Source organism: Astatotilapia calliptera, chromosome 20, assembly GCF_964374335.1.
Source record: "Astatotilapia calliptera chromosome 20, fAstCal68.1, whole genome shotgun sequence".
Classification (NCBI taxonomy): Eukaryota; Metazoa; Chordata; class Actinopteri; order Cichliformes; family Cichlidae; genus Astatotilapia; species Astatotilapia calliptera.
The window spans coordinates 27,668,959-27,681,337 of NC_137441.1; the positions used below are offsets into that span (position 1 = coordinate 27,668,959).

The 12,379-nt window shown below is 39.8% G+C and overlaps 2 protein-coding genes and 1 long non-coding RNA gene across 9 annotated transcripts in view; 1 reads left to right on the forward strand and 2 right to left on the reverse strand.

Annotated features, from left to right (window-relative positions):
* LOC113013015 (guanine nucleotide-binding protein G(I)/G(S)/G(T) subunit beta-1-like) overlaps positions 1-3,184 on the reverse strand; it is a 31,669-nt gene extending 28,485 nt beyond the window's left edge. The window contains exon 1 of the mRNA XM_026153537.2: positions 2,795-3,184. The gene's annotated coding sequence lies outside the window, so the exon portion shown is untranslated. The remainder of the gene's footprint in view (positions 1-2,794) is intronic.
* Positions 3,185-6,174: 2,990 nt separating this feature from the next.
* LOC145422703 (uncharacterized) lies at positions 6,175-11,179 on the forward strand. The gene is made up of 3 exons (XR_013903992.1): positions 6,175-6,383; positions 9,543-9,730; positions 9,844-11,179. It is a non-coding gene; the product is annotated as an uncharacterized LOC145422703 (long non-coding RNA).
* Positions 8,917-12,379, reverse strand: part of cfap74 (cilia and flagella associated protein 74) — a 52,599-nt gene continuing 49,136 nt past the window's right edge. For 5 of the 7 annotated variants that reach the window (XM_026154617.2, XM_026154614.2, XM_026154618.2 and 2 more), the window contains exons 35-39: positions 11,990-12,144; positions 11,623-11,755; positions 9,874-10,010; positions 9,593-9,727; positions 8,917-9,282 (exon numbers count right to left, since the gene is read on the reverse strand). In XM_026154617.2, coding sequence (XP_026010402.2) covers positions 9,178-9,282; positions 9,593-9,727; positions 9,874-10,010; positions 11,623-11,755; positions 11,990-12,144 — 665 coding nt within the window. In that variant the 3' untranslated portion in view covers positions 8,917-9,177. Of the gene's footprint in view, positions 9,283-9,592; positions 9,728-9,873; positions 10,011-11,622; positions 11,756-11,989; positions 12,145-12,379 lie in introns of those variants that run through there. The other 2 variants (XM_026154616.2, XM_080294369.1) reach the window with 2 other exon arrangements.

The window sequence follows — 12,379 nt, forward strand, 5'->3', positions numbered from 1 at the left end:
TTAACCCAAAAGTGCTACAGATAAAACCTTAACTATTCACAGTATACTGTTCTGCATAAACTTCCTCTTTTATTTGTAGTTTATTACAGGTCTGGCCACAAGCCTAGAAAACCAGACCACTTCATACAAAAACAAATAATGCCATAGATTTCTCCCAAACTTAACTTCCATCAAATCAGTTGTGAGGTATGATGTGATTAGTATGAAGAGATTAGAACTGGAAGTTTTGGATCAGTGTTAAAATAAATCTAATTGTGACTAAGAAATGAATAGGCATGATTAAAAACAAATAGACAAAATGTGTCTGATATACAGGCACACAGAAACAGAATAAGTTTTGGAAATAAGCAGAATACCTGTTACTGCAACAATAACAAAATGTGAAAGAAATAACTTAAAAATCTAAAGAAGCCATTACATCTTTCTCTCTTTAAATTATGTAATCTGTTCTATCACATCCCTAAGCAGCTGTGAGGATTGAGAAGAAACATCCCATTCCCTAAGGTGTGGTTAAAAAATTCTAAAAAAGAAAATAAGTATAATATTAAAATCTAAATAAAAAATACATTTCATATACAGTATTTAAAGATATAATGTAATTTTCAGATCCCCTGATGTTCAGGTTCACAGTCAAGATGTACAACACCCCTTCCCCACCATGTTGTCCTGTAAGTGAGGTGCACATACTGGATTAATCTGACCAGGAATGCTATGAGAATGAAAACGTTTTTAATGAAAATACATTCTGCACATTTTTAGAATGAGGATAATCAATGAGATCTAGCTTGCCAAGCCTAAAACCATCCGATGCTCGGCAGCTGCCTCTCTCTGTCTGAGAAAAAGCGGTGATGAAAAAGGCTTTGAACGCCATCTTGTTCATTGCAGCTGCTTGGGCCCTGAATACAGGAACCCATTCATTCGAGGAGGCGGAGGGAGGGGGCACACTGGCAAAATGAATTCATCTTTGTGAGCCATTAAAAACGGCTAGCTCTCTTAAGAAACACCACCAATTTTCCTAAAACGGTTGAAAATAGTCTACGTGCGGTCACGGATTTTTCTAATGCAGTATCTCAATACTGCTGGCCTCAAAAGTCCGTATAAGCGCCAGGCTTCATATAGCTCGTCTCGGTGCTGTCGGAGGCGCACAGCACAGCTTCCTGCGACAGCACGTCCAACCTCGCCGCTGAACCCACTTACGAAACATTTCCCGCCGCTAAATACAACTGTTCCAATTCATTTCTATCTTAACCCTCTACGACAGTGTGCCGACTGGGATATGCTGCTTCACCTTTGAGGAAGCATGCCCGTTTTCCGGGCTAGAGCTTGAGATACTATGGAGCGGCGCGGCCCGGCTGGGCACGGTTACTGTAGCTGCTAACAACTTGCACTGCAATGGAGCCGTGATTGAGATAAACAGATTGTCTAATTGGATCTCGTCAATCTTGTTTCCACGCCGTTAAAAGAAGAAGTCTAAAATCAACCTAACTGTGTTCAACCTAACTGACGCTGGGTTAACTCTCATGAAACTAAAATGGCTATGGCCACAATCAGATCCACAGCCGTGCCTGCCCTTTTCCTCGCGATCATACAGCGGCCCTACGGCTTGGTAATCGATGCAAATTCATATTACTTTAACGCGCTGAGCATTATAACGAAAGGCCAAGCTGAAGAACTGGGTGGCTGACTGTTGATTAAACGTGGAATTTGTTAACATATCTGTGCCATACAGTTGCCATCATCTCCGGCGGTTTAGTTTCGATTCACTCACATAAATGCTTTTAGTTCAACTACCCCGTTTTAACATAGCTTTGCAAGTAACTGTGTTTAATTTTTGTTACATTATGTAAATAACAGTAAATGTTGCCTCTAAAATACAACCAACGTGCTTAAAAATCATAAATCAGCAACAGCACCAGTGTTCAAATTCATTATGGATACAGGCATGTTGTCGTCGCTGCCATATTCGTAATTCACACACCCAGATGATCCATACCAGGCTGCAAACGTAGGCTGTGGCCACTGCTGGCTTACTTGTATGGACTGGCTAGGGAATAGTGGGGGTGGTAGTGATTCTGTTGGTGAAGTAGCCATTTTTAGACTCCCTTCGTTGTCAGTTTCATGATGCTACGAATTTGCAGTATGTGTAGTGGTAAATCCAAAATCTGCTCACGCCCGTTTCAGTTGTGTAAGTTTGAGAAGTAGCATTGTGTTTCTTCTTAAACAGCTGGCCAAGGGTTCATCAACAATAAACTGATAGTAGCAAGTGTGCCACCAATTAGCCTATCAGGTAATCCCAGGCTACCCTATAGAGGAAATATGTGGGGGGAAAGGGCCCTTTAAGAGCTTAAAAATGCTGGTAACAACTGATAAATTTTACATCCCGATTGCTGAGGGAAAAATTGCTACTTAGAAGCAGGTTAACGCAGGTAGCTAATTTCTTCAACGAGAGCGAAAGATACCCGGACGTTGGAGAGGGGGTGCGGGCTAACTTAACGAGCTGTCACAATTCACCCTGCTAATTAAGGTTAGCATTGGCCATTAACTCCAACATTGCCGGACAAAGCCATTAGATATATATTATTTGGTTAAACGACACTTTGTTTGAGAAACTTAACCAGTGACCCCCACTCACCGTCTTGGCAGAAACGTCTAGCTAGCTGCAGCTAACTCTAACGAAGGAGCCACTCAACCCAGTTTAACCCTTTTCGTTCCCCGTCCCTGCTTGGCAGCTAGTGAACTGCAGACTTACTGTATTTCCTGAAGCGCATTTTCAAATATCAATACATTTCCTTACCCGCTTTCAATCAAGGGTATCCGTTGTTTATATCACATTGACTGGAAACAGCAAACTCTTGCCTCTCCTCTCTCCGCCCAGGCGCTCAGATTTAGCTTGTTTAGCCACCGAGGAGTGGCACTCCCCGAACCCAGTTTTTGACCCGCCGAGGGGGGAGACACACCGGCACAGAGGCGCAGAGACAAGACTGTGTTCACCCAGACAAGGCGTGTCAGAGTCCCGGTTTAACGTTCCTCCGTCTCAACACAAATTCCAACTCAAAGCAAAAAAATCCCTTCTCGTCTTTCCCACCGTCGTCGTCCCTCTTTTTCTTCCTTCACGCCAGGATCTCAGTCGCTTCTTCCTCCGGCCATCAAACAGCAGAGATGGGCGCGGTAACCCTGCATTCAGGTCTGGGAAACCCCACGTTACGGCAGCGTCACAACGCACGGCGGAGGGGTCGGCGACCACTTCAGATCAGGAAATGCTGCCATCTTTGGTATCTCCAACGTACCTAGAGGGAAGTTTACCTGCTAAAACACTGCTTTTAATTCTAAAACTCGATTAATGTGAAAACTTAAGATAAAATTGGAAAAGCGAATGAGAGTTTTCGAAACCAAGGCAAGGCTGAATAGTGATTTTCACCCTAAGAGAATGCAGCTGCTGAAAGGTACATGGAAAGTTGTGGGGCAACTAAAGAGTGTACATAAAGAGAAACGAAAGTACTTTGGAAAAAAGTAACATTTGAAAATGTCATAAAACAACAACATACATTTCGAGTGAATTTAAAACACTACAGTTGGAAGCAAAAGAGAAAGTTAACTAAAAGAAATGACTGAAAGATTAACCAGGCTTCAGATGATGTCTAAAGGGATTATTTTCTAAAAGCTATAAACAATACAAATAATCTTAGATTTATTGGCGAAAAAATGATGATTGAAAATTTATGTAATTACATATACCTTTCATAATAACTGATGTGTTGTTGAAGTAGAAAACAAAATATAGCATGATGGATATATAATGGCTAAAAGACCAGTTACACTTATAATAATAATGGATTGCATTTATACTTACTGGTCTTACTGGTAATAACGTAAATGCTAACTTAAGGCGATTAGGCATTAACAGCAATACAGCAGTGTTTATCTGGCAGGGCGAACAACCAACTACACGCCAGGCCATGCTTGTACCAGAGGATCTGTCACTTTGGAATACAAACTTGTACAGATTATTAGTTGCTTTATACTGAAAACTGACCACAAATTAATGGATACATTTTAGCAATAACATAAGTGACTATTGTATTCACTGCTATGTTGTTATACACAATGAGCAATGTAAAAAGTTCAAATAAATGTGCCCCTGGCATTTTATTAGACCGGATGCATATCCAAAAGTGTCATGTATTTGCAATATGAAAATGTTATCAAATTCCATTGAAATCTGACCTTCATGCCAGTAAAGCAGCTAGTGTTTCAAATGAACAACACGCTTTCATTTGCAATCCAAAACAGGCAAATGTTATGTTTACTTTCCTGCTAGCGTGCGTGACTAAGTACATATCACGATTTTGCTACACCAACATCTGATGTTTATATATGTTTAACATGTACATTTGACCCTGTATTTTTTTGTGTGTTTAACAAAAACTAAGTATCAAGTAATATGTTCTCTTCTGCTGATCTATCAGTAATGTCTTATGGTTAGTATAAGCTGGTCCTGGAAAAAATCTTGTTGACAAATTATATTCTCTGGGTATTAACTTCACCACAATTATATAAACTGAAATCATTGGGGGTTTGCTTTCTGCTCAGTGCTTATGGGTGGGCCATCACTGCAGCACAGAGATGACTTGATCGTTATCACCAGTAGTCTAGGTAGAGTGCTCAGAAGAGGGGGTTAATGCTCAGCGGGTTAAGGCGTTACTTGGAGACGTGGAACACTTTGTCGTCCTCTGAGACAACAAAGTGTGCACGGGCTCGGTCCGACAGGGGAAGACAACAGCTACTGTTACTTGGCTTGTAAGAGAAATGTTCCCTAGAGAGAGCTACTCTCTCTGTTTGTGCCAGATCTGTTTAGTGCTGTCTTTTCAAATGCACATTAAGTTCAGTTTAAATTCAGTTTAATTAAAATGTGAGCTGGACAAATGTGTGCATGTGTCACATTCATTCTGAAACACTGATGTATACTTTTACATAAAAACAGACTCTTTTGTATGAATGAGCTGATGGAGTTAGAAATGTTATAAGAGTAGTTGTGTCTATTAAAAAAATCAGTAAATATGCTCTTTAAAAATGTGAATTTCCACTAGTGTGTGTATTTGATTCCATCTCACTTTTGTAAACCCTAAAACCTGTGGTGGCGGGACAGGCCTGCTGTTCTGTGTGTACACTTTCTGCTCTCTGAGCACACATTAATTTCACAATTTCACCAAAGTAACCATGCAGTATTGTATAGAGATGTGATTTAAAACCCACCAAAAGCTTTCCTTCAAGTTCATAGGTGTACAAAAGGGCGATATTGGTATTAATTGTTATCTTAAGGTTATGGATTTGATATCTTCATTTAGATTTCTTTTTATGTAATAAAACGCATTGGCAAAGAGGACTGTCTGTCAGGTAGTGTTCAGGGTGTGGGATTCCACTGGGACTCATCTACCCAAGTTAATGCTGCTGAGATTTAGTTGCCCCTGGATACACCCCTGCCTGTCTCTGCATATATGTGTTGTGAAGCTTCTTTAGTAGTGCTTCAGAGCACCCAGGGGAGAAAGCTTATTGTCTGCATTCAGCCTTTTGATGAGGCGAACAGTCCAAAGCTGGATGTGCTTTCTGTTTCAAAACTAATTCTAATTTAATTGGGATAAATTGGACATGGTAAACAGTGCTGATAAGTGCAAGGATTGACAAATAATAGACATTTTAGTGTATTATGAAGGCATGAATTTGCCTTTAAAGCCCATTAGAAACACTTGTTAAAGTGGTTACAAATAACTTCTGTGGTGTTTTAATGTAGTCTAAATTGTAATTAAGGACAGAGTGATCTGTCCTGCTTCTGATTTGATTAAAAACAAAAAGTCACATTCATTAACAGACAAAGAGGGACACATGAACTCCACCCGTTAGCAGAGCAGGGACTGTAAGTAGCACTATCCCACAGTATTAACAAGAGATCATAGGAGAAATCAGATTAGAAAAAGAGGCAAAATAACAACACAAATATTGCCTAATATGATCTCATGCATTTCATAAAACGGGTGACATTACATGAGGCTAAGCTCATAATGACCTTGCTTTTTATAGGCAGGTTGGGGTACAGTAATCTGATTTAGCATAATCTCTTACAATCTCTGATAAATGCTTACAGCATGTATCTCTCAGAGAGGGCAAATCCTATTGGTCCACTGTGAGGCATTACTGACATCTGCTGTTCACATACAAAGGGCCTGCACTTCACACTGTACAACATCCTGTGTAGTTTATCAAGAGAGAGCTTGACTTGACTGTAACAGAGCAACTGACCGATGTGAGTGTTGATTATTCATACTGCACTGAGCCCGTTTACCTGCGTCTCAACTAGCACTGATTTTGAAATCCCGTGGATGCATACAGTAAGTGTTCGTGTATATTTCACAACTGAAGTCTGTGAAGTCTAAAGTGGAGAAAATGTTTGCAGGGTTTGTGCGATCTACTAGCCTAGCCGCAGGACAAACCAGGCACCTGCTATGGATTAGGTCTGAAATATACACAGCATTTAATAATTAAAGAATCGGTGAGCAAATCATAGCTAGTGCACTAATATCAACACTGATATTATTACTTGTGTGCTCAGGCACGGCATTCACCCGCACAAAGACACATATTACTATTAAGATGGATAATTACTTGGACAATTTCCAAAAAATAATGAATGAACGGTTAAAATATCTGGCTACAAGTATTTGATACACTGTTGGTGGATAAATGTTTAAAACACATTGCCAAAGAGCCGACTTAAACATTGACAATTTAACTGCATGAAGATGTTATTGTATTAGAAGAGCTGGTGGGAGTTGGTGCTCTGCAGTAAATCAAACCTGTAATCTGATCGTCTTTGACTGACCAGCCATCCTGATGCAAAATGAGTTTACTTGCTCTTCCTCTTCCAGAAAATAGAACCGCCTGTCATTAAGTTTAAAGTTGGTCGAAGATTCAGGTTTTCTTCGGTCTACATTCTTTTTTATCATGACATGTTTTAATTTTGTGCCTCAAAATTGACAAAACCCACCATCTAATATATTTATATTTGATATTCTGTTGCATATATAAATATCTGCGCCCTTTGCAGCTATTACAGCTTCAATTTTTTTGGGAAGGCTTTCCACAAGGTTTAATTGATCCTAAAGGTGATCTGTGGGGTTGGGTGAAGGCCAGTCAAGTACTTCCACACCAAACTCGCTCATCCATGTCTTCATGGACCATGCTTTTGTGCACTGGTGCACAGCCATGTTGGAACAGGAAGGGCCATCCCCAAACTGTTACCGCAAAGTTGTGCGGTAACAGTAGCAACAAATGTCTTGGTGTGGTGATATAAGGCAGGAGCTGATCAGTCATGAAATCACATTCTGTGTGTACTGCTTTTGAGCTACTCTGAAGGCCACGTTAAGTTTGGAGGTCTGTACTGACTGACTGCAGAAAGCTGACGATCTTTGCACACTATGAGCCTCAGTATCCACTGACCCCACTACCAATTCATGGCTGAGATGGTGTTCTCAATCACTTCCACGTTGTTATGATACCACTAAAAGTTGATTGTGGAATATTTAATATCGAGGAAATTTCATGACTGGATAGGATGCAGCACAGGCAGCATCCTATCAGTGTCATCATGCTGGAGTTCACTGAGCTCCTGAGAGTGACTGATTCTTTCACCAATGTTTGTAGAAGCAGTCTGCATGTCTGGGTGCTTGATTTTATACACCTGTGACCATAGAGCACCTGAACTCAATGATTTGGATGATTGAGAGAACACTTTTCATCATATCGTGTATTTTTGGATTGATGCCTCTATATACACTTGGCAAATAATAGCAATGCTACATTCACTTTTATTGTTACAACCACTGTTAATCAGTTAACTCTTCAAGTACTGTTCACATGCCCAGTTCTTAGTATCATTTTCATCCTATTTTATCATTCATATGTATTAATGTGTGCCCATTTAGATCCACTTTCCCTAATATGCTCCTTGTGTGACCTCGGTGTGAACTTGGCCTCCTTTCACTTCATGGGTGTAATACCAGCAGTGTTACTGAACATCTGCTGGCTTACATCTTCTGACACACCCTTTACCATGTTGGTTTTAACACAGCTACTTACTTCGTGTTACATACACCCCCTAGTGGTGAAAACAGGTGTACACTCAGGTGTAAAGCAATCGTTTAGATACAGTATATCTCTGCAACATTTTATGCTCTATTGCACTTTGTTTTTGATAGGTTTGCTTCCATGTTATATTAAGGAGAATTTCAGTTGTAGCTGTCCAGGACAAAGATACACGGGGCTGTAACTTGTAATGTTGTTGCTGTGGTACTCTACACAGGAAAATATACACATAACAGAAAAAGCAAAAGCAAGTGGACAAAAAAACTTTCCCTCATACAGATATTATTCTCTCAAATATATACTGTACATCTGGAATGTCCATATTTACATTGATGTAGTATAATCAGATGAAAAAGTTAAAAGTTTTCAAAACAACTCCTGTTCCTTTTTTGATTGTTAGCTTGTCTGTCAAAATTAGTCATGAAATGTGAGTAAAAAATACAACCTTAAATATTATATTAGATATTCTGTAATTTTCTGTATAGACAGGAGTTTACGACTGAAAGGTGCCAAGGGTCACAAGTCTTGTGGTTGTTCAGATGTAGTTTTGCAAAGCTAAGCTGTACTAATAAATAATGAATATGTGTGAAGTACAATGTGTCATCTGCTGTTTGTATTTACCCCATTTTAAGACCTACTAAGAAACAGATGATTATTAATATGCTCTAATATGTAAAACCTTGGAAGAGGGCGGTGTACCTTCTTTTTTATGTCTATATTTTATTAGACGTTCTATTTTTGGAAGTTATATGAGATTCTTAACACAAAAACTTAACAAAAAACTGAGAACTGTGTTTTTATTTTCTAATATGACAACATTTGAAAGTGGAAATTGCAATAATCTAGTCAATACTGGTTCAGTCCTCTACATCCATTTCAACGCAAAATGAAATCGCTCAAGTTAATGTTCAAACAAAACCTTTAATGATCTCATTATTTGTTAATGCTGGCTCTGCACACACACAGAATATGTGTATTTGTGGTTAGTCAGAGTATGTGTGAGCAGAATTCCTGCTGGCCATCATCCAAGTCCTTTAGAGGTCAATCGGCGGTCGTGGAGACCAAAGCCATCAGGGTGACTCTGTAAACATTCATCCTGTCGCCCTTTAAAGTGAGAGGCACGCACATCTGCACCACCTCATAAGGCTGAAACACACAGACGTAAACATGTTGTCAGACAGTATATACATACAAGTATATACACGTGTTTCACACAGGAAGACATTTTAAACCTAATTCTGCTGAAAGTCTTAAATAACACTTTTTTCTCGTGCTGAAATCAACAATATTCCCTCCACATTTTGGAACCCATTTTTCACAACCATGCTTTAACTTTGCTGTACTATTCAACTACAATTTGAGTTCCTTGGAAGTGAACTTTTATGACTTTTTTTTGTGATCAACAGCAACACAGATCACCAAAGACAACCAAAGACCAAAATCAGCACTTCCTTACATTGTATCCAGTGTGGGGTGTCCATGTGATCCTGATGGCGTGTCGCTGGCCTGTGTCCACATTGCCTTTGCTCGGCTCCACATTAAAGCCCTGCTGCTGCAGGGATGCCACATTATCCCAGTAAAACTCACCACCCTGGTAAAAACAGAAATGTCTCTTTAAACCATGATAGTGAATGCTGTGCTAATGTAAATTCAATCCCCGTGTTAAACAATGAAACCTGTGGCAGCAGTCGGTTTTGTTTCTGAAAGCTTCAGGATGCTTGAACATCAGCACGTTACCTTCTTACTGGTTTGTGTGGAGCGGATACAGCCCACTTGCAGCTCCCTGACTGCAGGCGTGATGGCACCCGAGCTACACCTGGCCTTCAGGGTCACCAACACAGGAATGGTGGGGCTCTCCGTCACCTCTGACTCTGCTAAAGAGAGGCATTTTGGAGGCTTTAGTTCTTTAACTACAAGTCATGGATTTTCTTACATCTCTTTAATGATCATACAACCATCAGGGAGAATTAACTCATAAACTTTTCTGTCTTGAATCACCTTCTGTGTGGTTAAAAAAAACTAAACAAAATTAAAGTTTTGCATATCTGGACTTAAATCAGGTTGAGGTTGAGATCCTTTGGTATGAACTTAAACAAGCCGCTCATGCTGAAAAACCCTACAATAAAAGTTCCTCCACAGCGATGTATAAGATACACTATCAGTTGTCACAAACACTTGATTGGAGTTCTTGCTGCTAAAGGTGGCACAACCAATTATAAGGTTTAGGGGGCAATTACTTTTTTTTTTTTTTACACAAGGCCAGGTATGATTGGATAAAATGTTTCCCTAAATCATTGTTTAAAAACTGCATTTTGTATTTACTCAGGTTATCTTTGACTGATGCTGAAATCAATCTGTGACATTTAAGTGTGACAAATATGCAAAAAGCGAAGAAACCACACTGCAAGTTCACACACTTTTGGCACATACTGTATTTCTGCTGCACAGAAAGATGACAAAATGTAAAATATAAAACCTCTTGCACTCTTTAAAAAGTAAAAACATGCTGTGTGAGCGTGCTCGCATTATTCCCATTTTATATTCTTTACATTGGCTCCCAATAGATTTTAGAATTCGCTTTAAAATTCTTGTTTCAACATATAGAGCACTAAATGGCCAGGCCCCAGATTATTTATCCAAGCTTCTTATAAAATACACAGCTGCTCGTTGTCTTCGCTCACAGGCTCAGAGTTTGTTCGTTGTTCCCCGTACAGGACTGAAGACGAGAGGGGACAGAGCCTTTCAGTCTGTGGCACCACGGCTGTGGAACAGTTTACCTCCACAACTACGTTTGGTTGACTCTGTGGAATCCTTTAAAAAGCAGTTAAAAACTTTATTGTTTAAACTGGCCTTCTGTTAATCAACACTTTTGAATTGCTTTGAATTTGCATTGTTTATATTGTCTATTTTATTACTTAATGTTTTCTTTATTTTAATCTTTGTGTACAGCACTTTGTGACTGCCTGTCTACGAAAAGTGCTTAACAAATAAACCTTACTTACTTACTTGAAAAGAAGAAAAAAAAGAAAGAAAACAAATAGCATATGTGTGAAAATTATTTAAACACATAGCTGGAAACGATGAAACTGTATAAATTACACCATGGCAAATTGCTACTTCCTTATTCAAGACATTTAGAATATGCACATTTCATCAAGTCAATTTTTGCTCAGTGTCAGTGAGAGGCGTTCAGAATGCACCAACACCTCTTGGACTCAGTACAGTTTACTACTACCTCACTGAGGAGGTGCAACTATTTCACACGTGGATTCGGTGGTAAAATATGATCTGACTGCTGGTGACAAGCGCACGGGCTGTCAGCAAGCTATGATTAGCATAAATGACTTCATCACATACGCTGGCCTTGCTCGCGTAAATCATAAAAAGTGTATGCAAGATATTAGTCATCTTTACAGTGTCAGTGTAAGATTTTCCCAGTATTTAAGAGCATATTGGAGAGAAAACAGTGAAATTGAATCATGCCACCTGTGAGCTGAGGTTCACTGGTTATGACTGGAGGGAGCAGGGATTCAACAGGCACTGTCAGCGGATCTCCGCCACACAGATACATGCTATGTGAAGAGGCTGCACCCTTCAGCTCCATCACACACACTTTACTCTGAGAGACAGAAATGGCACAGGGTTAAGGTTGTTATATCATCAAGACCAGAGAGGACGTCCAGGCTGCAGTAAGGACATCTAAATAACATGAATGCATTAGGAACAGTGTTTTAACCTTGGCCATGCGATCAGTTTTTATAAGCAGTGATTGAGGACAAGGACAGGGTGAGAGCACGCATGCATTCACAGCTGAAAGAGCGTGTAAATCTGTACACGTGTGCGCCCCTCTGACCTTATTCATGAGCTCTATGGTGAGTTTGTCAGAGTAGTTGACAGACGGGTGGTCAGGCTGAAAGGTGACCGTGAATTCTTGGCTCTGCCCTGGAGGAATGCTGCCCTCTACTGGCACCACACTGAACACACTCAACCCACTGTAGTTCTGAGTCCCTGCACAAGCCAGAAAACACGTTGCTAGGTCAGTATGAAAGAATTGAACTGTTGGAGCACATTACCCTCCTGTTTTTTTTAAGCAAATATTCTGACATTTACAGCATTATTACAGTTTCAGATGTGTTTGTCTGTCAGTGGGATTATGCAAAAACTGCTAGTTTTAATTTATGAAACTGTGGAAATTTAAACTATTGGGCTATTTGGTGCACATTTGTGCTCTCTTATACAATAC